Source organism: Oncorhynchus nerka, linkage group LG17, assembly GCF_034236695.1.
Source record: "Oncorhynchus nerka isolate Pitt River linkage group LG17, Oner_Uvic_2.0, whole genome shotgun sequence".
In the NCBI taxonomy this organism is placed as follows: Eukaryota; Metazoa; Chordata; class Actinopteri; order Salmoniformes; family Salmonidae; genus Oncorhynchus; species Oncorhynchus nerka.
This window is the reverse complement of record NC_088412.1, coordinates 43,293,027-43,320,267: the sequence shown is the minus strand read 5'-3', so window position 1 is coordinate 43,320,267 and position 27,241 is coordinate 43,293,027. Positions and strand designations below refer to the sequence as shown.

The following is a 27,241-nucleotide window of genomic DNA, read 5'->3' as shown; positions in this document are numbered from 1 at the left end:
CATATCACGGCGAATTACACCGCCTGAAACAAGATGTGTCACCTACTACAGTACAGTACCATCATATATTTATTACAGGAAAAAAAAAAATCAAAAAAACATTCTCTCTCTCTCCTGCCCCCTCATCGCTAGGGGTGATGTAGATGAATCAGGAAAAGAGCAGGTACTAATTGCGGGGAATTCCAAGTCCCTTGTTAGTTTGCTCGTTAGACTGGAAGGACGTGCCACATGGCATCTGATAATTGTGTTTACATACAGTAGGATGGTTGAGAGGCATTGCTCAGTTCGTCAGAACCAACGGCCGGGGAACTGAAGGCTTAATTAAAAGAGTCTGTCTTAATCTGAGAATAAGAAACTGTTAACTGGCTGCTTGTGATTAAGGTCATAGAACTGTTATTGCAAACAAAGTGAAGTCTTTATAGAACTGTCATAACTTTATATAGCTAAAATGATTAGACACTTCATTTACCTGTTCTCGCTGACTGTACTGTGTCTTCCTGATGAATAGAACGGCTTGGGACTGCGCTCTGGATAAGAGCGTCTGCTAAATGACTTAAATGTAAATGTAAATGACAGCATACGCTAAACCGATCAAGAGCAGTTAGCATTTAAGAGGAATAATGTACTGTCATTCAATTGGTACTGTTAATATGAATTGATCAGGAGCAAACTGCATTAGTAGATAAAGATTAGCAGCTGATAACCTGCATCTCCTTCCACCTCAGCATTATCTAACCTGCGATTCAGATAGTGAGAGTTTTCCACATTTAGAAAATCCAATGCCTCATTCCTTCCATAAAGTCAAGAATATTAAAATAGATTAAGGGGCAAATTTTTTTGGTTTGAGTGTTTCAAGTATAAAGTTGCTGCGGAACAACTTTGTGCATCAAATCAAATAACATTTTATTAGTCACATGTGGCGTCGGCTGACCACTGGCCCTACTCTTGGTGGGGTCAGGGGTCACAGACGTCCTGCATTACCTGGCCCGCTCCCAGACAGGACCCCGCAGCTGCCCGCTGCCTGCCCTTTAATGGCCATTTCCCCCAATTCCACACATAATATTTGAGATTTATTGACTATTAGAAATGCTACCACGCCAATAGCGCTTCCGCTCGGCGAAACAGCTAAAGATTTACAAATAGAGAGAATAATTGGTTAAAGGGTGAGAAAAGGATGTGTGTGTAACCTTCTGAGAAAGATTTTTGACGTGTGTTTTTATTGGAAACATCAGATGAGACCGAGTTTAGGTTCCTGTGTTGATTGTGTTCTGAATTTGTCGTGCTACTACGCACTGAGAATGTCGTGCTACTACACACTGAATTTGTCGTGCTACTACGCACTGAGAATGTCGTGCTACTACGCACTGAATTTGTCGTGCTACTACGCACTGAATTTGTCGTGCTACTACGCACTGAGAATGTCGTGCTACTACGCACTGAGAATGTCGTGCTACTACACACTGAATTTGTCGTGCTACTACGCACTGAATTTGTCGTGCTACTACACACTGAGAATGTCGTGCTACTACGCACTGAGAATGTCGTGCTACTACGCACTGAGAATGTCGTGCTACTACGCACTGAGAATGTCGTGCTACTACGCACTGAGAATGTCGTGCTACTACGCACTGAGAATGTCGTGCTACTACGCACTGAATTTGTCGTGCTACTACGCACTGAGAATGTTAACATTTGGTTATTACACATGAATCATTTCTCGGTAAAGGTTGAATTTTGGCAGTTGTAAAGGCATTTTCTAAAATAAGCTGTTGTCTTTTTTCCTGTTGAGATTATTTTTGTTTTAATGAAATTACATTTAATAAAATAAATACAAATATGACATCAGACTGTTTCTGCACAGAACATTTACATTTTTCTTGTTGAGTATTGCAATGAAATGGAAATATAATGCAGCTGATTTATAATACAAATCTATTTCCTGTCCTTAATCTGTTTGGGATATTAAGCACATTTATAGATTTAAAGAAATAATTTTAGAATGTTAAATTACAATATTGTAATGGTGTAATATAATGTTAAAAAGTCCCTTATATTTTGTTGAAGAGAACAATTTGCTCTTAATATGTATTCATTAGTGGCATTGTTTTGAGTAAAAAAAAAAAAAAGTTTGCTAATTTGTGGCATGGGTCTGAAAAGGTTTATAGGTTCTTAAACACTTTTAAAGTTTCAGCCGCTTTTCTACAGATGCTACTAATATAGGTCTCTGAGGTCGATGTGTGTTTTTATTAAAATCAACGTGTTGACAAGTGTATAGAACAAGGAATGTGCAATGTGAACCACTGCTGTTGTTCTAAAGATCAAGGAGCTTTTATTCTTTGTTTCTTTCATTCTTTGTGTTGTTTGAATTGTTTTGCAGACTTCTCCCACACAGTGATACAGTTATAATTGGGCTGGGGTGTAGTGTGGTTATTTGCCACGCTAGTCATTAAAAATATCCAAGAATAGCAAATTAGGCAGACCATTAATTCTGAAAACAAAACAATGTGCGACTGAATCCCATTTTTATTTGATCCCGTAGACTTAATATCAAAACCTATGACTGGAGTATTTGTTTAAAAAAATAATGTATTCTTCCTTTTGTGTGTTTTACACATTCAAAGTAAGATGTACGAGAACCTCTTTCAAATCGCAATGTGTAATTCCCTCTGTTCTCTGTCGCCACTGGCTTTTTTTTGACACAGTTCCTTACATTTCTACCCTTCCTATATTTGATCATCTGTGTTTCCAATCAATGAGGGAAATGTACCCAGTGCACACCTACTTGTTGTATTTTAAGACTGTGGTGGGAAGTTAACAAATATGGCAGAGGGAGAGAGTGTGTGTGTGTGTGTGTGTGTGTGTGTGTGTGTGTGTGTGTGTGTGTGTCTCCAGAGATAACCTGGCACAGGTAATCAAACACAACAGCTTTAATTGGGAGTTCAGCTTCAGTTCACAGAAAACAACATCATCAGCAGCCAACGCAGCTACACACACACACCCACACACACACACACACATGCAGAGGAAGGTACACTCCTGTTTCACTAAAAGTCACTCTGAGTCCTGTCGATGGTGAACGATAATCACTCAAAACGCCAAGCTGACACTTAAATTAGGAGAAAAATTTCTCTACTTACACGTTTCTGCTTCGTCCACATTACGCGTTAGCCACAGCCACAGCTGTACACTGCATACAGAGTAGGGCCAGGTGTGTGTGTTTCACCTCAACTCATTTCCACTGTGAAGCAGCTCCAGGATTTCCCAAGCCCTAAGCTACCTACCTCAGAGATTGGCTCGTACATTAAGATCAGCACTGAACCGTGCTGCTTCCTCTAGGATTGCTCACTTCTTATTAATGAAGCATAATGAGTTAAAAGAAGGTTAACGGCAGGTAACTGTTTTGATTATGATCTGATGACGATTCATATCATGTTTTTTTGGGGGGGTGGAGGGGGTGCGTGCGTGACTGACAACTGTGTCTTGTTAAATTGCCCTGACTTAATTTAACTCAATGTACACTCTGTTTCTGCTTCAAACTACAATTCCCAATCTTGTCCATCAAACAGCGTTTTGGAGTTTGGGGAATTTTTACTCTGCTCTCTCTGTCTCCTCTATCTCTATCTATCTCTCTCTCTCTGAGTCTCTCTCTGAGTCTCTCTCTCTCTCTCTGAGTCTCTCTCTCTCTCTCTGAGTTTCTCCTCTCTCTCTCTCTCTCTCTCTCTCTCTCTCTCTATCTATCTATCTCTCTGAGTCTCTCTCTCTATCTATCTCTCTGAGTCTCTCTCTCTCTCTGTCTCTCTCTCTATCTATCTCTCTGAGTCTCTCTCTCTATCTATCTCTCTGAGTCTCTCTCTCTCTCTCTGTCTCTCTCTCTGAGTCTCTCTCTCTCTCTGTCTCTCTCTCTCTCTCTGAGTCTCTCTCTCTGCCTCTCTCTCTCTCTCTGCCTCTCTCTCTCTCTCTGCCTCTCTCTCTCTCTGTCTCTGTGTGTCTTTCTCTCTGTCTCTGTGTCTCTTTATCTGTGTCTCTCTGTGTGTGTGTTGATGCTCTGGTCCATTCTCTATTTGAAGTCAACCCAGGGAGCACCAGAGACCAGTTAGTGTTTGAAGTAAAGATGACATTTAGATATGTTTAATTATGTATGCAAAACTCCCAGCTCATCCCAGAGCCTGCTATACAGGGTCAGCCTGACAGTAACCCCACTTCAGGGAGTAGCATCTGCCATTAGATATCCCTATTAGTTCAAATGAACACACACAGACACACACACATCATCATCATCTCTTTGATGTGCTTATTTCACTGCGGGTAATAAAATGATGATGGATCTATAGTCCGGTCATATGGGCTGTAGGTAACAGTGTCTTTGTTTGTTTTTCCTGTGGGACATCTAGCTACACATCTCACCAGCAGGAAAGACTGCGCAAGATATTAAAATCTACTTCACCTGCCTTCTCTGTCCTCTCATCTTATATTAGAGGTTGAGCCTGGTGGACTTGGAAGTCATAGTTGTGCTTTGCAACTAGAGAAGACCGTTAATGAAAATGATTTTGGATATAAATATACAAGCAATTGAGTCTGTTTGTCTTGAATAACATTGTTATGAGGAATTGGTTTATATACTAGAAATTGTAGTTAAAAGAATGAAGGACTCTAAGGGTAAGAATAGTTTTATATTGAGTTTTATGTGTCAGATATGATTTTTTATTATTATTTTTTAAATGTGGGTGGAGTGTTTTTTTGTGTGTGTGTGTTGTGTGTGTGTGTGTGTGTGTTCAGGCGCACACACGTCTTTGTGCATGAGGGTATGTGTAACATTCAGGCAGCAGCACATCAAAAGAAAGCGGGAGATTTTCATAACTATTTTTTTTTCTTCTTTGTAGTTCTTTAATTGCATCCCCACGGCCTTCTTTCCCTGGACAGAATCTTAACAAAACATTTTTTTTTTGGTTCGAAGAGAAAACCCAAACTTTCTACCACAGCAGCAGTGTCAGGGTTGAAATTTGGGAGTTTTATATGCTCTGGTAGAGCCTTAATTGTCATTGTCATTATTACAAGTATTTTTTAATACATTTTTCATTTTAAACACATTCTATATAATTAGGATATAGATTATTTTCTATGTCAAATTGCTGCTGGGTTTAAGCACATTTTTCCACTGCTCCAATCACTGATAAATGCTCCATTATATTTAGGCAAACACTTACCTTTGCTTTTCCTTTCTCTACAAAATGCTGCTGGGTTTTAGCTAGGGAGACGAACCATGTATGGTTCCACTGCTGTCTAGTTGTAGATAAATAGTAGTGAAATGCTCAGTAACAATTAGCTGTGCTGTGCCTTTTGCCAGAGTAAAAGTCATCAAGACAGTTGGTGCCTGTACGGTAACGTGGTGTGACTGTGTGCTGTGAGACAACGTTAGTTGATGTTGGTTCCCATGCGTTTAGAGGACGCTACAGTACCAGCCAAGCCTCGTTATCCTTGACGGCTGTACTAGATCCTCCGCGTCTCGTTATGATGTTGAAACTTTTCTCTTTTCTGGTTCTCTATGTAATGCACCAGAGCTGAAAGATATGGCACATTTACTGCTTTGGACACTTCATGTTTGTTAGAATTGTTTCTGCTGTCCTTGAACACATGTAATATTATTTTAAAGTTATTTCTAGGATATTCTGAAGTGATTCAATTTTGAGTGCTCTGCAATTTTTTTCTCTCCTTTAAAACATATTTTTGTTACGTAATTGTGTCGGTGTATATTTGTCAATACATGTACACACACTGGGAGAGGACCTTCAGTTCAATCAGATAAAACTTCAGAATGGTGTTACATGACGTATGTGTGTGCGCCCACGTGTGTTGTGTGTATGTGTGAACCACCCCAGCCCACAGCAGAGATGCGATGACAGTCGCTAGTCTTATCCTTTACAGAGAGACCGATATCACCACTGCACCTGCTAATTATCGTCTCCAGCTGCTGAGTTAAATGGAGATCTGTTCCCGGTCTGACCTGTGACCCCCTGCTCTTTACACCAGCCACTTCAGTCCTTGTTATGGGGAGGCTGGGCCGTGGCTTAATGAGCCCCCGTGTCTACCCTGTGTGGCTGCCGGCCTGCCGCTCCTCAGACGCACGCCTTTCATCCACAGCCATCCTCCCTTGATGTAAATTGAAAAGATCACAGCTTTGGGGAAAAGACCTATACGGGGAAGGCCTCTCTGCAGAGATTATGACTATCATAACTCAACACTTTTTTTTTCTTTCTTTGCGCCTTCCTTTCCTTAGCCCCCCCCCCCCCCTCCATCTCCCGCTCGCCTTCTCTCCCTCTTTCTTTCTCTCTCTCTCTCTCTCACTTGCGCTCTCTCCCCTTCCTTCCTTCCCCCCTCTCTCTCTCTCTGCAATGCTATAGTTAATTGGACCCATTGGGGGAGTCAGTCTCTTTGATCTGCTGGCCGTCAGTGTGGCTTTACAGTAAAAAATGTCATTGCCAAATAGGGTTATCACCTGTAGAGCAGGGTCTCTCTGTGACGCCTGCTCACGTCTTGTTAGCCACGCTCACACTATAAAAGCTAATTAGTCTGACAGAGACCATTACTGCTGCAGCATGCCTGATGAGATGCTACTGCACCAACTAGCCTCGTCTGTCAAACACACACGTATTATTAATCACAAGTTTATTATTTTAGATATTTTTTGGTACATTTGTTGGATTGTTTTATGGGATGTGTGGGTTTTGTTTTTATTAGTGCATGTTGTGATTGTCGCCTTTCGGAGATGATTCGATTTTTGAACACAATTGCTTTCTAAAAAAAAATGATCAAACTCGTCACTGGACGAACGGAATTTCCCTTCTCAAAACAGATCAAGACACATTTTCAAAATTCTAACTTGTCACTAAAACAATCTCATTCGAATTATATTCCCGAAAACAGAACATCTCTTTGTGTCCCTCCCTTTCATTAAAAAGTATTTGTAATCGTTCTCCTCTAAACGCTGATCTTCAGAACTCCGCGAGCAGCAGAATTGACTTCTCCCCGCCTGTCTGGCAGTCTTCAGGGTATCAGCAGTAGACTGACTGACATTCTGTTGTCTTTGATTCTCAAGCTATAAAAAAAAGAAAGAAAAGAAGACCTTTAATGATTTTGCAAGTGCGAGAGAAAGAAAAAAAATCTGCAAGCGCACACAAACATGAAATATTAATTTCAGAAACAACTTTACATAAACATAAAAGTATTTAGCAAAAATGAGTGAGTGTGGAGATGACGGTTGTTAATTTAGCAGTGATAAACTGCTGTTTGATGCTTTGGAGGGGAGGGAGTTTTCGTGGTGGATGGTAGCAGGCAGCGCGGGAACGGGGACACGGTGGAGAGAGAGCGTAAACCCCAGACTTTAGTGAGACTTTGTTAACACACTGCTTCTACTCCCTCTAGTTTCTAACGGCGAACTCAAACAGCAGTCAGCATTTCTCCTAATATGACAAACAGTACTTTTACTGTAGGTGCTCCTTGATTGTTTTGGTCTGGTCTCTTGAGGGTGTTAAAACGGAATTGTGGAACGCTTTACATTGCGTGATGTAGGCCTATGCATTCACATGGTAATCAATAGGTACAGTTCTTAGACTGTTAAACATTTCACAAAAAGTTTAACAACAACGTGGGCATTGTACAGAACATTAGGAACGTCTTCCTAATATTGAGTTGCACCCCCTTTTGCGCTCCGAACAGTCTCAATTTGTCGGAGCGTGGACTCTAGGTGTCGAAAGCGTTCCACAGGGATGCTGGCCCATGTTGACTCCAATGCTTCCCAGAGTTGTCAAGTTGGCTACACAGGAAACTGTTGAGGGTGGAAAAACCCAGCAGAGTTTCAGTTCTTGACACTCAAACCAGTGCGCCTGGCACCTACTACTATACCCTGTTCAAAGGCACTTAAGCATTTTGTCTTGCTCATTCACCCTCTAAATGGCACACATACACAATCCATGTCTCAAGGCTTAAAAAACATTCTTTATCCTGTCTCCTCCCGATCATCTACACTGAAGTGGATTAAACAAGTGATATCAGTAAGGGATCATAGCTTTCACCTGGATTCACCTGTTCAGTCTGTCATGGAAAGAGCAGGTGTTCCTAATGTTTTATACACTGTGTATATTGTATACAACCAAGGGACAGTGTATATTTTGTGATTATATACAAGACAGACAGGGAGATACAATCCTCTTTCCGACAGACAGACAGACAGACAGACTTCAGAGCAGGTGAAGAGGCTCTTGACACCTTCCTTAGACGTTCCGATGGACCGCATGGGTCACCCATAAATAAGCATCTGCACGCTGCTGCTCTCCTGTGGGAGGGAGGGAGGGAGGGATTTACAGGACAGTACAAGGAGTGGCATTAAGAGGAAAAGAAAAGAAGTAGAGTGGGAGAGAGAACGAGACAACTGGATTTTCTTTCACAGTCCTTCTTTACTCCCTTCCCCTTCCTCTCCATCTCCCCCATCCTCTGCTCAATTAACAGAGCAGCAGGTGCTCTCTGCAGGTGCTCTCTGCAGCACAACAGATACGATTTTTTTGTATTTCTTTTTCGGGAATGACCTGTAAATGTGACACTTCACACCCAGAATGGCTCTCCCATTCCAGCTACCAATTTCACAGGTGTTAATTTAACTTTCCCCTCTCTTTCCACTCTCTTTCTCTCATTCATTCCCTCTCTCTCCCTCTCCATCCTCTCTCACTCCCCTCTTTCTCTATCTCTCTCCACCCTCGTTCTCTCTTCTCCTTTCTCGATCTGTCTCTCTTCACCCTCCCTCCGTCCCCTCCCTCCACCCTCTCTCCATCCCCTTCCTCTCTCTCTCTCTTGCTTGCTCTCTCTGTCTCTGATTCCCTCTGTGTTTTTCTCTCTCTCTCAGGTCCACTCTCTGAAGAGTAAGCTAAAGAAGCAGTCGACATCAACAGGAAGCGGAGTAGCAAGGGCCTTCCTCCGGGCTCAGGCTGCTCTGTTTGGATCCTACCGAGATGCCCTCCGATACAAACCTGTAAGAACCTACCCCTAAACCCTTACCCTCCGATACAAACCTGTAAGAACCTACCCCTAAACCCTTACCCTCTGATACAAACCTGTAAGAACCTACCCCTAAACCCTTACCCTCCGATACAAACCTGTAAGAACCTACCCCTAAACCCTTACCCTCTGATACAAACCTGTAAGAACCTACCCCTAAACCCTTACCCTCCGATACAAAACTGTAAGAACCTACCCCTAAACCCTTACCCTCTGATACAAACCTGTAAGAACCTACCCCTAAACCCTTACCCTCCGATACAAACCTGTAAGAACCTAAACCTCCGATAAACCTGTAAGTAAAAGATACAAACTTACCCTCTAAACCCTTACCCTCCGATACAAACCTGTAAGAACCTACCGCTAAACCCTTACCCTCCGATACAAACCTGTAAGAACCTACCCCTAAACCCTTACCCTCCGATACAAACCTGTAAGAACCTACCCCTAAACCCTTACCCTCCGATACAAACCTGTAAGAACCTACCCCTAAACCCTTACCCTCTGATACAAAGCTATAAGAAGCTTCTCCTAACTGCAACCCTCAGGTACAAACCTGTAATAACTCGCTTCGACCAAATCATTATACCCCTAACCCCTACCCTCAGAAGTTTGTTTTCAGTTTGTGAAAGGAAAATGTGTTTTTGAACAGTGAGTGAAGGTTGAAGGTGTGTTTTGAGTTGACTGAAGGTGGTCTGAAACACTGACATATCAGTACCTTTACAGGAGGAGTCAGGACATTCTCTTTGAGGATATATTTTAGCCACTTCTCACTATCTTCCTTTCCCTCTCTAGTCTAAATCCCAGAACATTTCTCTCTCGCTCTGCCTCTCAATTCTAAGTTACTCCAGTTGAGAGCAAAACACGCCATGTACTGTTTGTCAAATAGCAGGGCTTTTGTTCATAGGCTTTAAGGGTAATTGGGCTGTGTAGAGTCCCAGAGAGGGGATCCATAATTGATGCCTCTGTGTTGTCGGTCTGTGTATACAGACAGTGGCATGAACACACTGCCTGACTCCCTTCAGACACAAACATTTAAAGCAGAGCGAGCAAAGAGCTTGTGTGTGTGCCGTGACGTCCACACAACATACCATCTCCCTAGTCCCCATAGGATCTAGATAAAAGTCTATGATTCCACACACACACACACACACAAATTGGCATCCATGCTTGCATACTTTCATACACACACACACGCACAAATACACATACACAGGCACTCACACACATTCTGAGCACCCCGTTTGACTGAAGCATGTGTATTTGGAGCCCATATGCTTTCACAGAAGAGCCAGTGTGTCTGTGTGTTAGTGTTGCACGGTATACCAAAACTTGAGTACTTTTCAATACTAGAACCTGAAAAAAAAATGTTTCGGTACTAGAATTTTTGTTACTTTCATGTTCTTCTGTCAAATGTGTCTCATGGATTAAGCCTCTGTCTTACAGCGCCGCCGACCACTTATTGTAGCGTGCACTGTGCCTGCTCCACAAACTCTCGTTTTAGTATCAAAACGTAACGTTTTGCAACTGTGTGGACTAATGATGACACCCTAGATCAGCTAGATGCAGGCAAGGGTGTGCAAGGCTGTATTGAATGTGTCACTGTCTGTCACCTTGAATACTACCATTTGTCTCTCGAGCTGTGCACGCCACCTACGTTATCAACTTTCATTTGTAGGCTAGATTGTAGCAACCTCATGATGGGTAATTGGGCCATTTTTAGTATCATGTAGTAGCTTAAACCTATCTATGTTATGTTGAGCTGGGTGAATGGAATATGACTGACAGACAGGCATCCAATATGCTGTAATAGAAACAAGGCCATGCTCATAGAAATCAAATTCAAATTCCTCCGTAATCTTAAACGGCACCGACCGCCACTGGGCTACACATACAGGTCCTCTGCCTCGACGACAATGGCAGGGTTATCAGCAGCACCTGTCTTTTTACTAAAGGAATGCGTTCACTTCGGAAATGTTTCTGTTAACATTAAATCGTTTATTTTTTCCTTTTCTCTGCCCCCCCCTTCTGAAAGCGCCTCATTGCTGCAGCGTAGTTTCAATGAAACTATTTCTACTATTATGAGGAAAATGTGGTATTGATATGAAAAGTATGTATTGGAAATAACTTATTGATCTGTTATGAATTATTATTTGGCTGTATGAATTCATGTACTTTTTTTGGAGGCAGTTTTTGTGACCAATGTGGCCTCATTAAACTTAACTGTGCCCTTCGTAATCTAGCTAATGATTAGCCCATTGGGGTAAACAATGCGGAGGAGCAACCCCATGCTTCAGCCATGTAGCCACAGATGCTGCAAAGAGACAGTTGATGATGCTCATTGCTAAAATAGCACACCTGCCTGATAATATGTACCATGTACAGCCCCTAAATATATTGCTTTTCATCAATTTGTTATTGGCTCATTTCTGGAGGGGAATATTACATTTGAAACGGTTTAATATAGGCTATTCAGTATGTCATCATTCGTGGGGGGGTAGCAGCTTCATTTTGGTTTTTCCCAACAATCAATGTAGATATCAGGTAATATAAGGTACCTGCCCAGACTGCAAATGAAACATGAAATCACAACTGAAATTATGCATGCATAACTTGCTCTACTGGGATCTTGGGTGGGGCCAGTAATATAGTCATTCGGGCCAGTAGTTCTCACATGGTACTGGCCGGTGTGCCGCTGTCAAATTTACATGACTGTCAAGCCCTAAACTGGTAATCAGGCTAACTGCCTTACATTTCTGAAGACATTTATTTTCAGTGTTAGAGCGGCCACTTAAGGATCTGGTCAATATAATGGATAATCAAATGGATCATCTTTGGTCACACACACAATAACTCATTCGTGGGGGACGTCATGTTCACTGTTGCCTTGTTAGAATAGATTTGTTCTTTATTAGTCCATCGGCAAAGAAAGACATTCTTCTGTTCCTATTCTTTCAGAATAACTATTCCATGTCTGAAGTAAAGTTGCTAATTGCAGAACTATAAACTAATCTTGATGTAATATATAGCATTAACCAACCAGCACTAAAATTAGGCCAGACCTACACTGTAGTGAACATGTCCTAGTGTGTTCATAGCCTCAAACACTAGCCTGGTTCTCCACAATACTTAAAAAGTAACTGTAGAAAAATATACATTTGCAAATTAGGCCAATTATACGGAAACATGCATGTAGAACCACTGCAGGCTCCTTTTGATTGGCTGGGGTAGTCATGTTGTCATCTAATGTCTGTAGCTCTCAGCTAATTATGATGCAAGAGAGTGTAACAGGAGAGACTGAATTACCTAGTTACTAAAGTTACTAAGTTTTGGGTGGCAGAAAATATGTAAGTAGTATACAGTAGAAATGTATTGTCAACTTCTTAATTTCTCTGGTCCTTTATCAGATCAGTAATGTGACATTTTAACAGTGATGGAAAAAGTACCCAATTGTCATACTTGAGTAAATGTAAAGATACCTTAATAGAAAATGACTAAAGTAAAAGTGAAAATCGCCCAGTAAAATTCTACTTGAGTTAGTCTAAAAGTATTTGGTTTTAAATATACTTAAGTATCAGAAGTCAATGTAGTTTCTAAATTATACTTAAGTATCAAAAGTATAAATAATTTCAAATTCCTTAAATTAAGCAAAACAAACAGCACCATTTTTTTTTTTTTTTTTTTTCATTCACTGATTGCCAGGGGCACACTCCAACACTCAGACATCATTTACTAAACACATGCTTCATTTGTGAGTCAGGAGGATCAGAGGCAGTAGGGATGACCAGGGATGTTCTCTTGATTAGTGTGTGAATTAGACCATTTTCATGTCCTGCTGGGCATTCAAAATGTGAAGAGTACTTTTGGGGGTCAGGGAAAATGTATGGAGTAAAATGTACATACTTGTCTTTAGGAATGTAGTGAAGTAAAAGTTGTAAAAAAATATAAAAAGTAAAGCACAGATACCCCTAAAAACGACTTTAATGCTTTTAAGTATTTTTACTTAAGTACTTTACATCCCTGCATTTTAAAAGTATTCCACCACAGAATACAATGGTTCTAAATATGTGGTTCCGATCTTCCTGTCTCCTCCTCTTCCTGTTTCTGGTCAGGGGGAACCAGTCACGTTCTGCGAGGAGAGCTTTGTGGCTCACCGCTCCAGCACCATGAGAAACTTCTTGGAGATGGCGGTCAACCTGCAGCTCTTCAAACAGGTAACACTGCGATGTGTGTGCCTGGGTGCATTCATGCATGTGTGAGGCCCACCATTCCGGAACCATGAGAAAATTCCTACCTAATAACTGAAAAACAATAGGAGCTACAGTGGTTGCTCACTAAAAGTTTTGTGATTATGCTGCGGCTTGTGGTTTAGTACGGTACCCTTCATCACCACTTCATTGCTCCAGACCAGCGCAAGGCGGAGTTAGAGCACGGATTATGCTTTTGGGTCCCAAGGTGCTACTGTGTCTCTAAATGACAATGAATGGGTGAAATAAACCTAAATAGAAAGTGATAATTGTGCACGTCTTACTTACTTAAACTGTTGTTACACTAAGGTTTTTATTGTTTTCTTTTGTTTGGATTATTTTTTATTTTTCCGACCAGTCACGTTGTCCAGTGCCTAAGTGGCACCATGGTCTAAGACACTGCATTGCAGTGCAAGCTGTGTTGCACCCACCCCGCCACACTGGGTAACACAGAACTACACTTTAAGGGGGCATTGCACTAATAATGGCGCTGACTAGGGAAATGTTCCCGCTGTTCTTAGTGCCTGTCTGCACGTTCAAACTAAAACAATGTAACTAATAATGGCATCTTTATGCTTTCGTTAATAAAATAATGATAAAAATACTCTTTCAAAATGTCGATGTTTATTTAGTTATGGATCCATAACGAATTACTATGGGAATAAATATCACTGAATTACAGAAATATCCTCCAATCCTCGAAATGTAATTATTGGCAGAGAGTCACGTCATATTTTTCTATATACTGTAGGCCTACCGTAGGTGACATGAGTCTCACTATTGTTGAGTAATGTGCTGTTAAAAGGGATGTAGGTCTTATTTATTTAAAAAGCATAGTGAAGTTAGAAGCAATAGGATTTGAAGCAATAGCCTACAACTATTTTAGCACCGTTTTGCGCTGCTCTGAGACAAGCATGGGGACTGGTCTTTAGAAATCAATGAGATTTTTAATTTCACTGAATCCATATTTGGGTATCGGTTAGACTAGAATTAGGGCACTAACTAGCATTAACTGTACCAGTGGTTCACACTTAAATAACATGCCATTGAATTCTGCGGCAACATGCAAGCTGCGCCGCAGTCCTCTGCAACTTTTAAAGGACAAACCACTATATTTAAGCCTTTGATTAAGCTGAAAGCTCTTCCAACCTCTCTCCTTTAAACCAATCAAACCAACACCCACAGACAAAAATGCACCTAGGATAACTTCCTTCCCTTAATTAGGAAACGTAAACTATTAATAGAGTAACTTTCAAAGCCTGCACAGTCTTAAAAGCATTCCTTTACACCACCACAGTTAGACTGTTCCTCTCCAGCCTTGATAAGTTGTTTATTTAACCCTAAGAGGGAGCAGAGAGCTTCTTAATCAGCTATTTTTTGCGCTCTCTCTCTCTCTCTCTCTGTCTATCTCCCCCTCACTTCCCCCTCTTTGCTCCTGTCTGTGTGGTAGCGTAGGGAGAAGGAGTGTTAGGATGCGGTGGTTATCTCTCTCCTCCTCTCTAGCGTGGCGAAGGAGAGCGTTTATCTCTTCTGCTCCCTGTTAAAGTGAGAGAGGCCAGTGGTCCGCCAACTCTGATCTGGCCATGACCCACATCCTCTCACTGAGACACACACACACACACACACACACACACACACACACACATCTGCTGACAAACAAACCAGTCTTTCCCGACCCATCCCCAGCCCCATCTCCATCACGGTCTATTCAGTACAGAACAAAAGGAGGAGAGCTACCAAGAGAATGCGAGGGAAAAGCTGTCAATGATAACCTGCTTTTTTATCAACCCTTCTGGCCCCTACACACACATTGACTGAAAACACACAAACACACACACACACACACTCCTTCTATAGTGGATGGGTTCAGGACACTGCTTGGTAGATGCAGTGGTTCAGTGGAGACTGGCTCAGTGAAGCTTCCCCTTCCTATAGACAGAGAGAGCAGCCTCATAATGTACATAGGAGCCCTCTGTCTCTCCACATAATACCAATCACAAGTCAATCAGATCATTCTCAATGTAGGACTCCATTTTGCGGAGAATCAAAGTGGAAAAGCTAGAGAGCTTTAGGTTTCCTCTTCTCAACATATAAACTGTGTATGAATGTGATGTTTATGGGATGTTGAGTGTGGATGTCAGACTTGCTTTGTAGGGTCCTACAGGCAGTTAACCCCCATGTTCTGGAACATCTTCCAGAGATCTGGAACCCCTCCCACAGTCATCTAGAACACTGCAGTGAGGATTCCAATGTCTGGCCCACAGATGGCCTGTCCGCCTCATTTTTACTGTGTACATGCAGCAGTACAGGTGGACGCCAGATGACTCCCAACATTATTCACCTCACGGCTATAGAATGACTGACACTCTATGATAATCGTATAGATAATAATGAATGTTTTGTAGTTTATTTATTTATAAAATCCCAACCCAACAATTACATTGAGGGAGGTGATTTGCTGGACAATTCAGCCGTTTGATTCCTCAGACAAAACCTTTTTTGGTCTGTCTGTTTTTCTAAAGGTTCTTTTAATATTTTTAACTATTTAAAAAATATATATATTTGAAAATATCAATAATTTCAACACAGTTAACATGATTGATATTCATGGCCATGAATACTGTCTTCCGTCCAGTTACTCCTTTTAAACAAATCTCTTTTGATGGTTGAAACCTGCAGTGTCATCCCGCATTAGCAAAATTATGATGATGAGGTTCCCCTCAGTCAGGCCTACAGGAGAGGAAAGCCTGGTGCTAGGTAGATAGTTAGCCTAGCGCGCCGCTTAGCGATAATCCTGAACCCATGCCTAGATATAGATGGAACGCTATCGACGGTTTCTAGATACAGTCTTTGAAATACAGCTAGCTGGGTGGACATAGCTCTAAAATAAATCGACTTAATCTACTTAACCCTTATTTGACCAGAGGCCGTATGTATCAAGTATCTCAGAGTAGGAGTACTGATTTAGGACTATGAAACTATGAAATAACACATATGGAATCATGTAATAACCAAAAAAGTGTTAAACAAATCAAAATAATTTTATATTTGAGATTATTCAAAGTAGCCTGCCTTTGCCTTGATGAGAGCTTTGCATACTCTTGGTATTCTCTCAACCAGCTTCATGAGGTAGTCACCTGAAATTCAATTCAATTAACAGGTGTACCTTGTTAAATGTTAATTTGTGGAATTTCTTTCCTTCTTTATGCATTTGAGCCAATCAGTTGTGTTGTGACAAGGTAGGGGTGGTATACATTTACATTTACATTTAAGTCATTTAGCAGACGCTCTTATCCAGAGCGACTTACAAATTGGTGCATTCACCTTATGACATCCAGTGGAACAGCCACTTTACAATAGTGCATCTAAATCTTTTAAGGGGGGTGAGAAGGATTACTTTATCCTATCCTAGGTATTCCTTAAAGAGGTGGGGTTTCAGATGTCTCCGGAAGGTGGTGATTGACTCCGCTGTCCTGGCGTCGTGAGGGAGTTTGTTCCACCATTGGGGGGCCAGAGCAGCGAACAGTTTTGACTGGGCTGAGCGGGAACTGTACTTCCTCAGTGGTAGGGAGGCGAGCAGGCCAGAGGTGGATGAACGCAGTGCCCTTGTTTGGGTGTAGGGCCTGATCAGAGCCTGGAGGTACTGAGGTGCCGTTCCCTCACAGCTCCGTAGGCAAGCACCATGGTCTTGTAGCGGATGCGAGCTTCAACTGGAAGCCAGTGGAGAGAGCGGAGGAGCGGGGTGACGTGAGAGAACTTGGGAAGGTTGAACACCAGACGGGCTGCGGCGTTCTGAATGAGTTGTAGGGGTTTAATGGCACAGGCAGGGAGCCCAGCCAACAGCGAGTTGCAGTAATCCAGACGGGAGATGACAAGTGCCTGGATTAGGACCTGCGCCGCTTCCTGTGTGAGGCAGGGTCGTACTCTGCGGATGTTGTAGAGCATGAACCTACAGGAACGGGCCACCGCCTTGATGTTAGTTGAGAACGACAGGGTGTTGTCCAGGATCACGCCAAGGTTCTTAGCGCTCTGGGAGGAGGACACAATGGAGTTGTCAACCGTGATGGCGAGATCATGGAACGGGCAGTCCTTCCCCGGGAGGAAGAGCAGCTCCGTCTTGCCGAGGTTCAGCTTGAGGTGGTGATCCGTCATCCACACTGATATGTCTGCCAGACATGCAGAGATGCGATTCGCCACCTGGTCATCAGAAGGGGGAAAGGAGAAGATTAATTGTGTGTCGTCTGCATAGCAATGATAGGAGAGACCATGTGAGGTTATGACAGAGCCAAGTGACTTGGTGTATAGCGAGAATAGGAGAGGGCCTAGAACAGAGCCCTGGGGGACACCAGTGGTGAGAGCACGTGGTGAGGAGACAGATTCTCGCCACGCCACCTGGTAGGAGCGACCTGTCAGGTAGGACGCAATCCAAGCGTGGGCCGCGCCGGAGATGCCCAACTCGGAGAGGGTGGAGAGGAGGATCTGATGGTTCACAGTATCGAAGGCAGCCGATAGGTCTAGAAGGATGAGAGCAGAGGAGAGAGAGTTAGCTTTAGCAGTGCGGAGCGCCTCCGTGATACAGAGAAGAGCAGTCTCAGTTGAATGACTAGTCTTGAAACCCGACTGATTTGGATCAAGAAGGTCATTCTGAGAGAGATAGCGGGAGAGCTGGCCAAGGACGGCACGTTCAAGAGTTTTGGAGAGAAAAGAAAGAAGGGATACTGGTCTGTAGTTGTTGACATCGAAGGGATCGAGTGTAGGTTTTTTCAGAAGGGGTGCAACTCTCGCTCTCTTGAAGACGGAAGGGACGTAGCCAGCGGTCAGGGATGAGTTGATGAGCGAGGTGAGGTAAGGGAGAAGGTCTCCGGAAATGGTCTGGAGAAGAGAGGAGGGGATAGGGTCAAGCGGGCAGGTTGTTGGGCGGCCGGCCGTCACAAGACGCGAGATTTCATCTGGAGAGAGAGGGGAGAAAGAGGTCAGAGCACAGGGTAGGGCAGTGTGAGCAGAACCAACGGTGTCGTTTGACTTAGCAAACGAGGATCGGATGTCGTCGACCTTCTTTTCAAAATGGTTGACGAAGTCATCTGCAGAGAGGGAGGAGGGGGGGATTCAGGAGGGAGGAGAAGGTGGCAAAGGGCTTCCTAGGGTTAGAGGCAGATGCTTGGAATTTAGAGTGGTAGAAAGTGGCTTTAGCAGCAGAGACAGAGGAGGAAAATGTAGAGAGGAGGGAGTGAAAGGATGCCAGGTCCGCAGGGAGGCGAGTTTTCCTCCATTTCCGCTCGGCTGCGCGGAGCCCTGTTCGGTGAGCTCGCAATGAGTCGTCGAGCCACGGAGCGGGAGGGGAGGACCGAGCCGGCCTGGAGGATAGGGGACATAGAGAGTCAAAGGATGCAGAAAGGGAGGAGAGGAGGGTTGAGGAGGCAGAATCAGGAGATAGGTTGGAGAAGGTTTGAGCAGAGGGAAGAGATGATAGGATGGAAGAGGAGAGAGTAGCGGGGAGAGAGAGCGAAGGTTGGGACGGCGCGATACCATCCGAGTAGGGGCAGTGTGGGAAGTGTTGGATGAGAGCGAGAGGGAAAAGGATACAAGGTAGTGGTCGGAGACTTGGAGGGGAGTTGTAATGAGGTTAGTGGAAGAACAGCATCTAGTAAAGATGAGGTCGAGCGTATTGCCTGCCTTGTGAGTAGGGGGAAGGTGAGAGGGTGAGGTCAAAAGAGGAGAGGAGTGGAAAGAAGGAGGCAGAGAGGAATGAGTCAAAGGTAGACGTGGGGAGGTTAAAGTCGCCCAGAACTGTGAGAGGTGAGCCGTCCTCAGGAAAGGAGCTTATCAAGGCATCAAGCTCATTGATGAACTCTCCGAGGGAACCTGGAGGGCGATAAATGATAAGGATGTTAAGCTTGAAAGGGCTGGTAACTGTGACAGCATGGAATTCAAAGGAGGCGATAGACAGATGGGTAAGGGGAGAAAGGGAGAATGACCACTTGGGAGAGATGAGGATCCCGGTGCCACCACCCCGCTGACCAGAAGCTCTCGGGTGTGCGAGAACACGTGGGCGGACGAAGAGAGAGCAGTAGGAGTAGCAGTGTTATCTGTGGTGATCCATGTTTCCGTCAGTGCCAAGAAGTCGAGGGACTGGAGGGAGGCATAGGCTGAGATGAACTCTGCCTTGTTGGCCGCAGATCGGCAGTTCCAGAGGCTACCGGAGACCTGGAACTCCACATGGGTCGTGCGCGCTGGGACCACCAGATTAGGTGTCCATGCCACGCGGTGTGGAGCGTTTGTATGGTCTGTGCAGAGAGGAGAGAACAGGGATAGACAGACACATAGTTGACAGGCTACAGAAGAGGCAACGCTAATGCAAAGGAGATTGGAATGACAAGTGGACTACACGTCTGGAATGTTCAGAAAGTTAAGCTTACGTAGCAAGAATCTTATTGACTAAAATGATTAAAATGATACAGTACTGCTGAAGTAGGCTAGCTGGCAGTGGCTGCATTGTTGACTTTGTAGGCTAGCTGGCAGTGGCTGCGTTGTTGACGCTACACTAATCAAGTCGTTCCGTTGAGTGTAATAGTTTGTACAGTGCTGCTATTCGGGGGCTAGCTGGCTAGCTAGTAGTGTTGATTACTTTACGTTGCGTTAAAAGAACGACAATAGCTGGCTAGCTAACCTAGAAAATCGCTCTAGACTACACAATTATCTTTGATACATAGACGGCTATGTAGCTAGCTATGTAGCTAGCTACGATCAAACAAATCAAACTGTTGTACTGTAATGAAATTAAATGAAAATGTGATACTACCTGTGGAGCGAAGCGGAATGCGACCGGGTTGTTGAGTGAGGAAGTTCTATTCGGTAGACGTTGGCTAGCTGTTGGCTAGCTAGCAGTGTCTCCTACGTTAAGGACGACTAATAGCTGGCTAGCTAACCTCGGTAAATTAAGATAATCACTCTAAAACTACACACTCTAAACTACACAATTATCTTGGATACGAAGACAGCAAAGACAACTATGTAGCTAGCTAACACTACACTAATCAAGTCGTTCAGTTGAGTGTAATAGTTTCTACAGTGCTGCTATTCGGTAGACGGTGGACGTTTGCTAGCTGGCTAGCTGCTGGGCAGATAGCAGTGTAGACTACGTTAGGATGACGAAATACGATAATTACGCAATTATCTTTGATACAAAGACGGCTATGTAGCTAGCTAAGAAGAAATTGCTAAGATTAGACAAATCAAACCGTTGTACTATAATGAAATGTAATGAAATGTAATGAAAAGTTATACTACCTGCGGACCGAAGTGCGGATGCGACCGCTCGCAATGGGGTGTTTCGTCCTTTCGTATACAGAAGATAGCCATATTTGATAAAAGACCAAGTCCATGTTATGGCAAGAACAGCTCAAATAAGCAAAGAGAAACAACAGTACATCATTACTTTAAGACGCTATGATGAAACTGGCTCTCATGAGGACCGCCACAGGAAAGAAAGACCCAGCCTTAACTCTGCCACCGAGGATAAGTTCATTTGCGTTACCAGCCTCATAAATTGCAGCCCAATAAATGCTTCACAGAGTTCAAGTAATAGACACATCTCAACATCAACTGTTCAGAGGAGACTACGTGAATCAAGCCTTCATGGTCGAATTGCTTCAAAGAAACCACTACTAAAGGACACCAATAAGAAGAATAGACTTGCTTGGGCCAAGACACATGAGCATTGGACATTAGACCGGTGGAAATCTGTCCTTTGGTCTGATGAGTCCAAATTTCAGATTTTTGGTTACATCTGTCGTGTCTTTGTGAGACACAGAGTAGGTGAATGGATGATCTCCGCATGTGTGGTTCCCACCGTGAAGCATGGTGGAGGAGGTGTGATGGTGTGGGGGTGCTTTGCTGGTGACACTGTCCGTGATTTATTTAGAATTCAAGGCACACTTAACCAGCATGGCTACCACAGCATTCTGCAGCGATACGTCATCCCATCATTTATTTTTCAACAGGACAATGACCAAACACATTCCAGACTGTGTAAGGGCTATTTGACCAAGGAGGAGAGTGATGGAGTGCTGCATCAGATGACCTGGCCTCCACAATCTCCCGACCTCAACCCGAATTGAGATGGTTTGGGATGAGTTGGACTGCAGAGTGAAGGAAAAGCAACCAACAAGTGCTCAGCATATGTGACCCTATTCAGGAAACTAGGCGTATGTCGCAAGTCATGACTTAACAGGACAGCCGTTTGAACGTACATTTAAATTTTTTATCAACATGCGTTTTTGTGCAGAAATGCCTTCTCCAACATGTGAACTTTCATTGTGAAATTACGAGCCTAGTTGGTTTAGCCACAGAAAAATAGAGCACCCTTGCTGCTAGCCATGATTGGCTGAGATAATGAGTGGGCTGGACATGCCGAGGGGAGTTTGGATTGGTCTGCCATATAGCACGCGTCTGTCTAATTATTTTCCCATTGTTTTCTCAAATGCAGTGTATGATATACCATTTTGTAGCTCTGAGTCACTACTTGTATCCAATGTAAAAAAATAAAAACAGAAATTCAAATGTTTCTACATAAGACCGAATCCAGGTGGTGAGTCACATATGTGGAAACTCCTTCAAGACTGTTGGAAAAGCATTCCAGGTGAAGCTGGTTGAGAGAATGCCAAGAGTGTGCAATGCTGTCAAGGCAAAATGTGGCTACTTTGAAGAATCTCAAATATAAAATATAATTTGATTTGTTTAACACTTTTTTTTGGTTACTACATGATTCCATATGTGTTATTTCATAGTTTTGATGTATTCACTATTATTATACAATGTAGAAAATAGTAAAATAAAGAAAAACCCTTGAATGAGTAGGTGTGTCAACTTTTGACTTGTACTGTGCGTGTGTGTGTGTGTGTGTGTGGGCCTGCGTGTGCACGCGCACGTAACGTCTGGGCTTATAATGAACATATTTATGGGAAGCGTTTTATAAGCTCCATGTGACAAAGGGAGGAAATTAAAGTTTCTAGTGCATCAGACACCAGGGTTGCATCCCCAATGGCACCCTATTCCCTACATAGTGCACTACTTTTGACTGGGCCCAAAAGTAGAGCACTATGTAGGGAATAGGGTGCCATTGGGGATGCAGTCCTGGCCTCACCATGCAGTCTCCCAGCCAGGCCTAACCCTAACCAGGCAGCATGGCTGTCTGCTGCCCTAATCCCCAAAACCTGCTCCACATTACCCACCCGACCCCTAAACTCATTTAATCTAGAGACATTTTTGGAACAGGTAGGATTAAACACACTTGCCCAGTTGGGTGTCTTTTTCCCTGTCGTTTGTTCTCCCTCTGTCCCTCCTTTCCCCCCTATTTCCCTCCTCTTCCCCCCTCTCCCTTTCCCTCCTGCCATGCCTGCCTCCCTCCCTCCCTACCATCTGTAATTCTGTGTTGTAATTTATGGTTGCAGTTTATTGACGGCCGGCTGGCCAAGCTGAATGCAGGCCGAGGCTTCACTGACCTGTTTGAAGAGGAGATCAGTGAGGGAGGCTTCTGTGGAAGTAAGTGGCACTAACATCCTATAAGATTCATCTTACAAATAATAATTTTATTCAAACATAATTTTGGCTTACTTTTTAATTTCATATTGAACCTTTATTTAACCAAGTAGTTTGATTGAGGTCAGACGACCTCTTTCCCAAGAGAGTCCTATACGTTTGATACAGTCCCACAAAATGTATATCATCAATTAAATTCATGTCATCACTGTGTCTGATCAGTCACATTCACGTCTCTCATTGTGTGTGCCTTTTCTGTTTTGCAGGTAATTCCAGATCTTATCAACAGTGGGTGCACACCGTCAAGGTATGCAAAGATATTGTGCAAATAAAATTAATTGAGTGTATTCTATATCTTCTCATGTTAGAGTAAATAACAGCTGTAAGTTCTTGAGTCTATGGAGTGGAGCGTGCTGAATGTAAGTGTGTGTGTGTACATGTGTGTGCGGTTGGGCTTGTGAATCTGTGCATACTTACAGTAGGACAATTGAGACAGGGAGAAAGAGAGAGGGAAAGTGAGGGAGAGAGAGATGGAAAGAAAGAGAGGGAAAGAGAGCGGGAGACTGTAGTGATTTGACGAGACGTCTCCCTGACTGACATGTTGATCTGTCAGGAAACACAAGAAAAGTGTTTCTCCATCAAACCAACCAAAGAACATAGATCACACACCCTTCTCTCTCCCCCTCTTCTCTCTCCCCTCTCTCTCTCTATCACTCTCTCTCCTGTCAACCGTACAGCAGCTCTGAATTAGTCCTCTAGAGTTATTTTCAAAGCCTTGTTAAAGTTCACATCCTATGACTGACACAGATCTATAAGAGCAGACTTTCACCTCGGCCCCTCTCTACTCTTCTACGCTCATCTCCTCTCTTTTCTCTGTCGGCTCCAAACTCTAAACTGGCTGGCATTAAAAGAGTTTAGTCGTTTAGTTTGACGCAGTTGCCTTGTGCTCTCTTAGTCTTTGCATTAAAGACTAGTGTGGTGAAGGTAGAGAGGGAGTGACAGAGAAAGAGAGAGACAGAGATGGATGCATGGCGAGACAGAGGGAGAGAAAGAGATAGAAAACAGGATAAAATAACTGAGTTCAGCAGAGATGTCATTCAATATGTGATGCAATTTAGCTACTGTATCTTGCCTGCTAATGTGGTGCTTATATATTCACTATCACACTATCTCAGTGTGTCTCTCAAAGCAAACTATAGATGCCAATAATGAGTTTTATGTGTTAGAGATATGATACATACAGAAAACACGCTGTCCGTCCATCGACTTATTTTTGTATAGTAATTCCAGGGTCTGTTGGTTTCAGTGGAGGCTCCTCAGAGGATGAATGGGAGCACCATCCTACTTAGTGAATTTCATTTTTTTTTATTTTTTTATTGAAACAATAAAGTTGTACTTTTTCGATAAAACTGAACTAAATATAATCACGTCACCAAATAACTGATTAAAACACACTGTTTTGCAATGAAGGTCTACAGCATCCTCTCGGGTAACACAATGGTGTAGTCGGAGGACCGCTAGCTTCCATCCATCTCTGGGTACATTGACTTCAATACAAAACCTAGGAGGCTCATGGTTCTCACCCTCTTCCACAGACTTACACAGTACCGCAGATGAAATATCAGCCAAGAGAGAGAAGCACGAGTTTGAACTGCACTCAACTTAATCGAGTTTTCCCTATTAGTTAACACTATCAACGTTTCCCTTTACTCTGCAATTGTGATCGATTCAACGCAATATTAGCCACTTTCAATGCAACATACTGAAACAAAATGAACTATGCAAGAGATTTTGTGGGAGGCAGAACGCATCCAGACCAGTGCGGCATAACCAATCAAAGCTGCAGTAGGCATGTATGCAAATAGACTATATATGGATCTGTGCCATTGACTTTGAACTGGACTGTGTTTACAGCATGAGCAGTCGTGAGTTGATGCACTTGTTTTAAGATAAAAGCTAAATATGCGTGTAGCCACGTGGACATTTTGTTCATATCCTTTTCTAGTTAGTGAGTTATTAGCCCAGTTATAGATACTTAGTAGTTAGTATTAGGGGGGTGATTGCTTCCTAAAAGAGCACAAAACATGTACATTTCTAGACATCTTTGAAAAGCAGGTCATGGAAAATAGCTTTTTTTTTGTCTTAACAAAAGTGTTGTATTTTGAGAAGACTTGAATAAGCTAAGTAGCCAATTGGCAGAGGGTACTGTCATTTGTCTCATTCTCTGTAATAGTGGTACAGGAATAATAATTCATTTTATTTTGTAAAGTGGTTCCTTGCATCAAATAACACAACAACATTTTCAGTCACCTCCTTGTCTGAAGGATAAACAGGCTAATGACAAGCGCTGCATGTTTTTTTACAAAAGTCTCATGAAATGTAGGCCCACATTGAACCCCAACATTGGCTGCTACTGTAGGCTGAATGTTAGAACATCTATTTACATGTGAAAATTTTATGGGATGCATTTCTTCCATTGTTTTTGATGGTAGGCCACTGGTAGGCCTACATTATAATTAAAAATAGCCACCGTTGCATACTTGGCCACTGCTAAAACTGTAACTTAAAGTGGTTACAACCTCAGTGTTCACACTAAATGCAAGCTGGAAGTTGCACCGAAATTTCACAACATTCTAGTTTGCCCTCAGCAGACCTGAAATTTTCTCAGTGCAAAACAAACATTTATTTTTTATGAATTTATTTGCAAATTATGGTGGAAAATAAGTATTTGGTCAATAACAAAAGTTTATCTCAATACTTTGTTATATACCATTTGTATCACGCCTTGGTCATTGTATTTTGTGTTTTCTTTATATATGTGGTCAGGCCAGGGTGTGACAGGGGTTATGTTATTGTTTTTCGTATTGGGGTTTGTAGCATTTGGGATCGCGGCTGAATAGGGGTGTGTCTAGTTAGGCTTGGCTGCCTGAGGCAATTCTCAATCAGAGTCAGGTGATTCTCGTTGCCTCTGATTGGGAACCGTATTTAGGTAGCCTTAGTTTCACATTGTATTTCGTGGGTGATTGTTCCTGTCTTTGTGTAGTGTGCACCAGATAGGCTGTATAGGTTTCATGTTTGTTGTTTTCTTCTTTATTAAGTTATTTCATGTATCGTCATTCATTCATTAAAGAACATGAGTAACCACCACGCTGCATTTCGGTCCGACTCTCTTTCAACAACAGACGGACGCCGTTACACTTTGTTGGCAATGACAGAGGTCAAACATTTTCTGTAAGTCTTCACAAGGTTTTCACACACTATTGCTGGTATTTTGGCCCATTCCTCCATGCAGATCTCCTCTAGAAGAGCAGTGATGTTTTGGGGCTGTTGCTGGGCAACACAGACTTTCAACTCCCTCCAAAGATTTTCTCTGGGGTTGAGATCTGGAGACTGGCTAGGCCAGTCCAGGACCTTGAAATACTTCTTATGAAGCCACTCCTTCGTTGCCCGGGCGGTGTGTTTGGGATCATTGTCATGCTGAAAGACCCAGCCACGTTTCATCTTCAATGCCCTTGCTGATGGAAGGAGGTTTTCACTCAAAATCTCATGATACATGGCCCCATTCATTCTTTCCTTTACACGGATCAGTCGTCCTGATCCCTTTGCAGAAAAACAGCCCCAAAGCATGATGTTTCCACCCCCATGCTTCACAGTAGGTATGGTGTTCTTTGGATGCAACTCAGCATTCTTTCTCCTCCAAACATGACGAGTTGAGTTTTTACCAAAAAGTTATATTTTGGTTTCATCTGACCATATGACATTCTCCCAATCTTCTTCTGGATCATCCGAATGCTCTCTAGCAAACTTCAGACGGGCCTGGACATGTACTGGCTTAAGCAGGGGGACACGTCTGGCACTGCAAGATTTGAGTCCCTGGCGGCGTAGTGTTTTACTGATGGTAGGCTTTGTTACTTTGGTCCCAGCTCTCTGCAGGTCATTCACTAGGTCCCCCCGTGTGGTTCTGGGATTTTTGCTCACCGTTCTTGTGATCATTTTGACCCCACTGGGTGAGGTCTTGCGTGGAGCCCCAGATCGAGGGAGATTATCAGTGGTCTTGTATGTCTTCCATTTCCTAATAATTGCTCCCACAGTTGATTTCTTCAAACCAAGCTGCTACCTATTGCAGATTCAGTTATCCCAGTCCGGTGCAGGTCTACAATTTTGTTTCTGGTGTCCTTTGACAGCTCTTTGGTCTTGGCGATAGTGGAGTTTGGAGTGTGACTGTTTGAGGTTGTGGACAGGTGTCTTTTATACTGATAACAAGTTCAAACAGGTGCCATTAATGCAGGTAATGAGGGGAGGACAGAGGAGCCTCTTAAAGAAGAAGTTACAGGTCTGTGAGAGCCAGAAATCTTGCTTGTTTGTAGGTGACCAAATACTTATTTTCCACCATAATTTGCAAATAAATTCAT

The 27,241-nt window shown here is 43.0% G+C and overlaps 1 protein-coding gene across 6 annotated transcripts in view; it reads left to right on the top strand.

Moving 5' to 3' along the window:
* Positions 1-27,241, top strand: part of LOC115145297 (DENN domain-containing protein 1B-like) — a 180,323-nt gene that overhangs the window by 126,932 nt on the left and 26,150 nt on the right. For all 6 annotated transcript variants that reach the window (XM_029686763.2, XM_065003186.1, XM_029686761.2 and 3 more), the window contains 4 exons: positions 8,894-9,019; positions 13,158-13,259; positions 22,742-22,832; positions 23,096-23,136. In XM_029686763.2, coding sequence (XP_029542623.1) covers positions 8,894-9,019; positions 13,158-13,259; positions 22,742-22,832; positions 23,096-23,136 — 360 coding nt within the window. The remainder of the gene's footprint in view (positions 1-8,893; positions 9,020-13,157; positions 13,260-22,741; positions 22,833-23,095; positions 23,137-27,241) is intronic.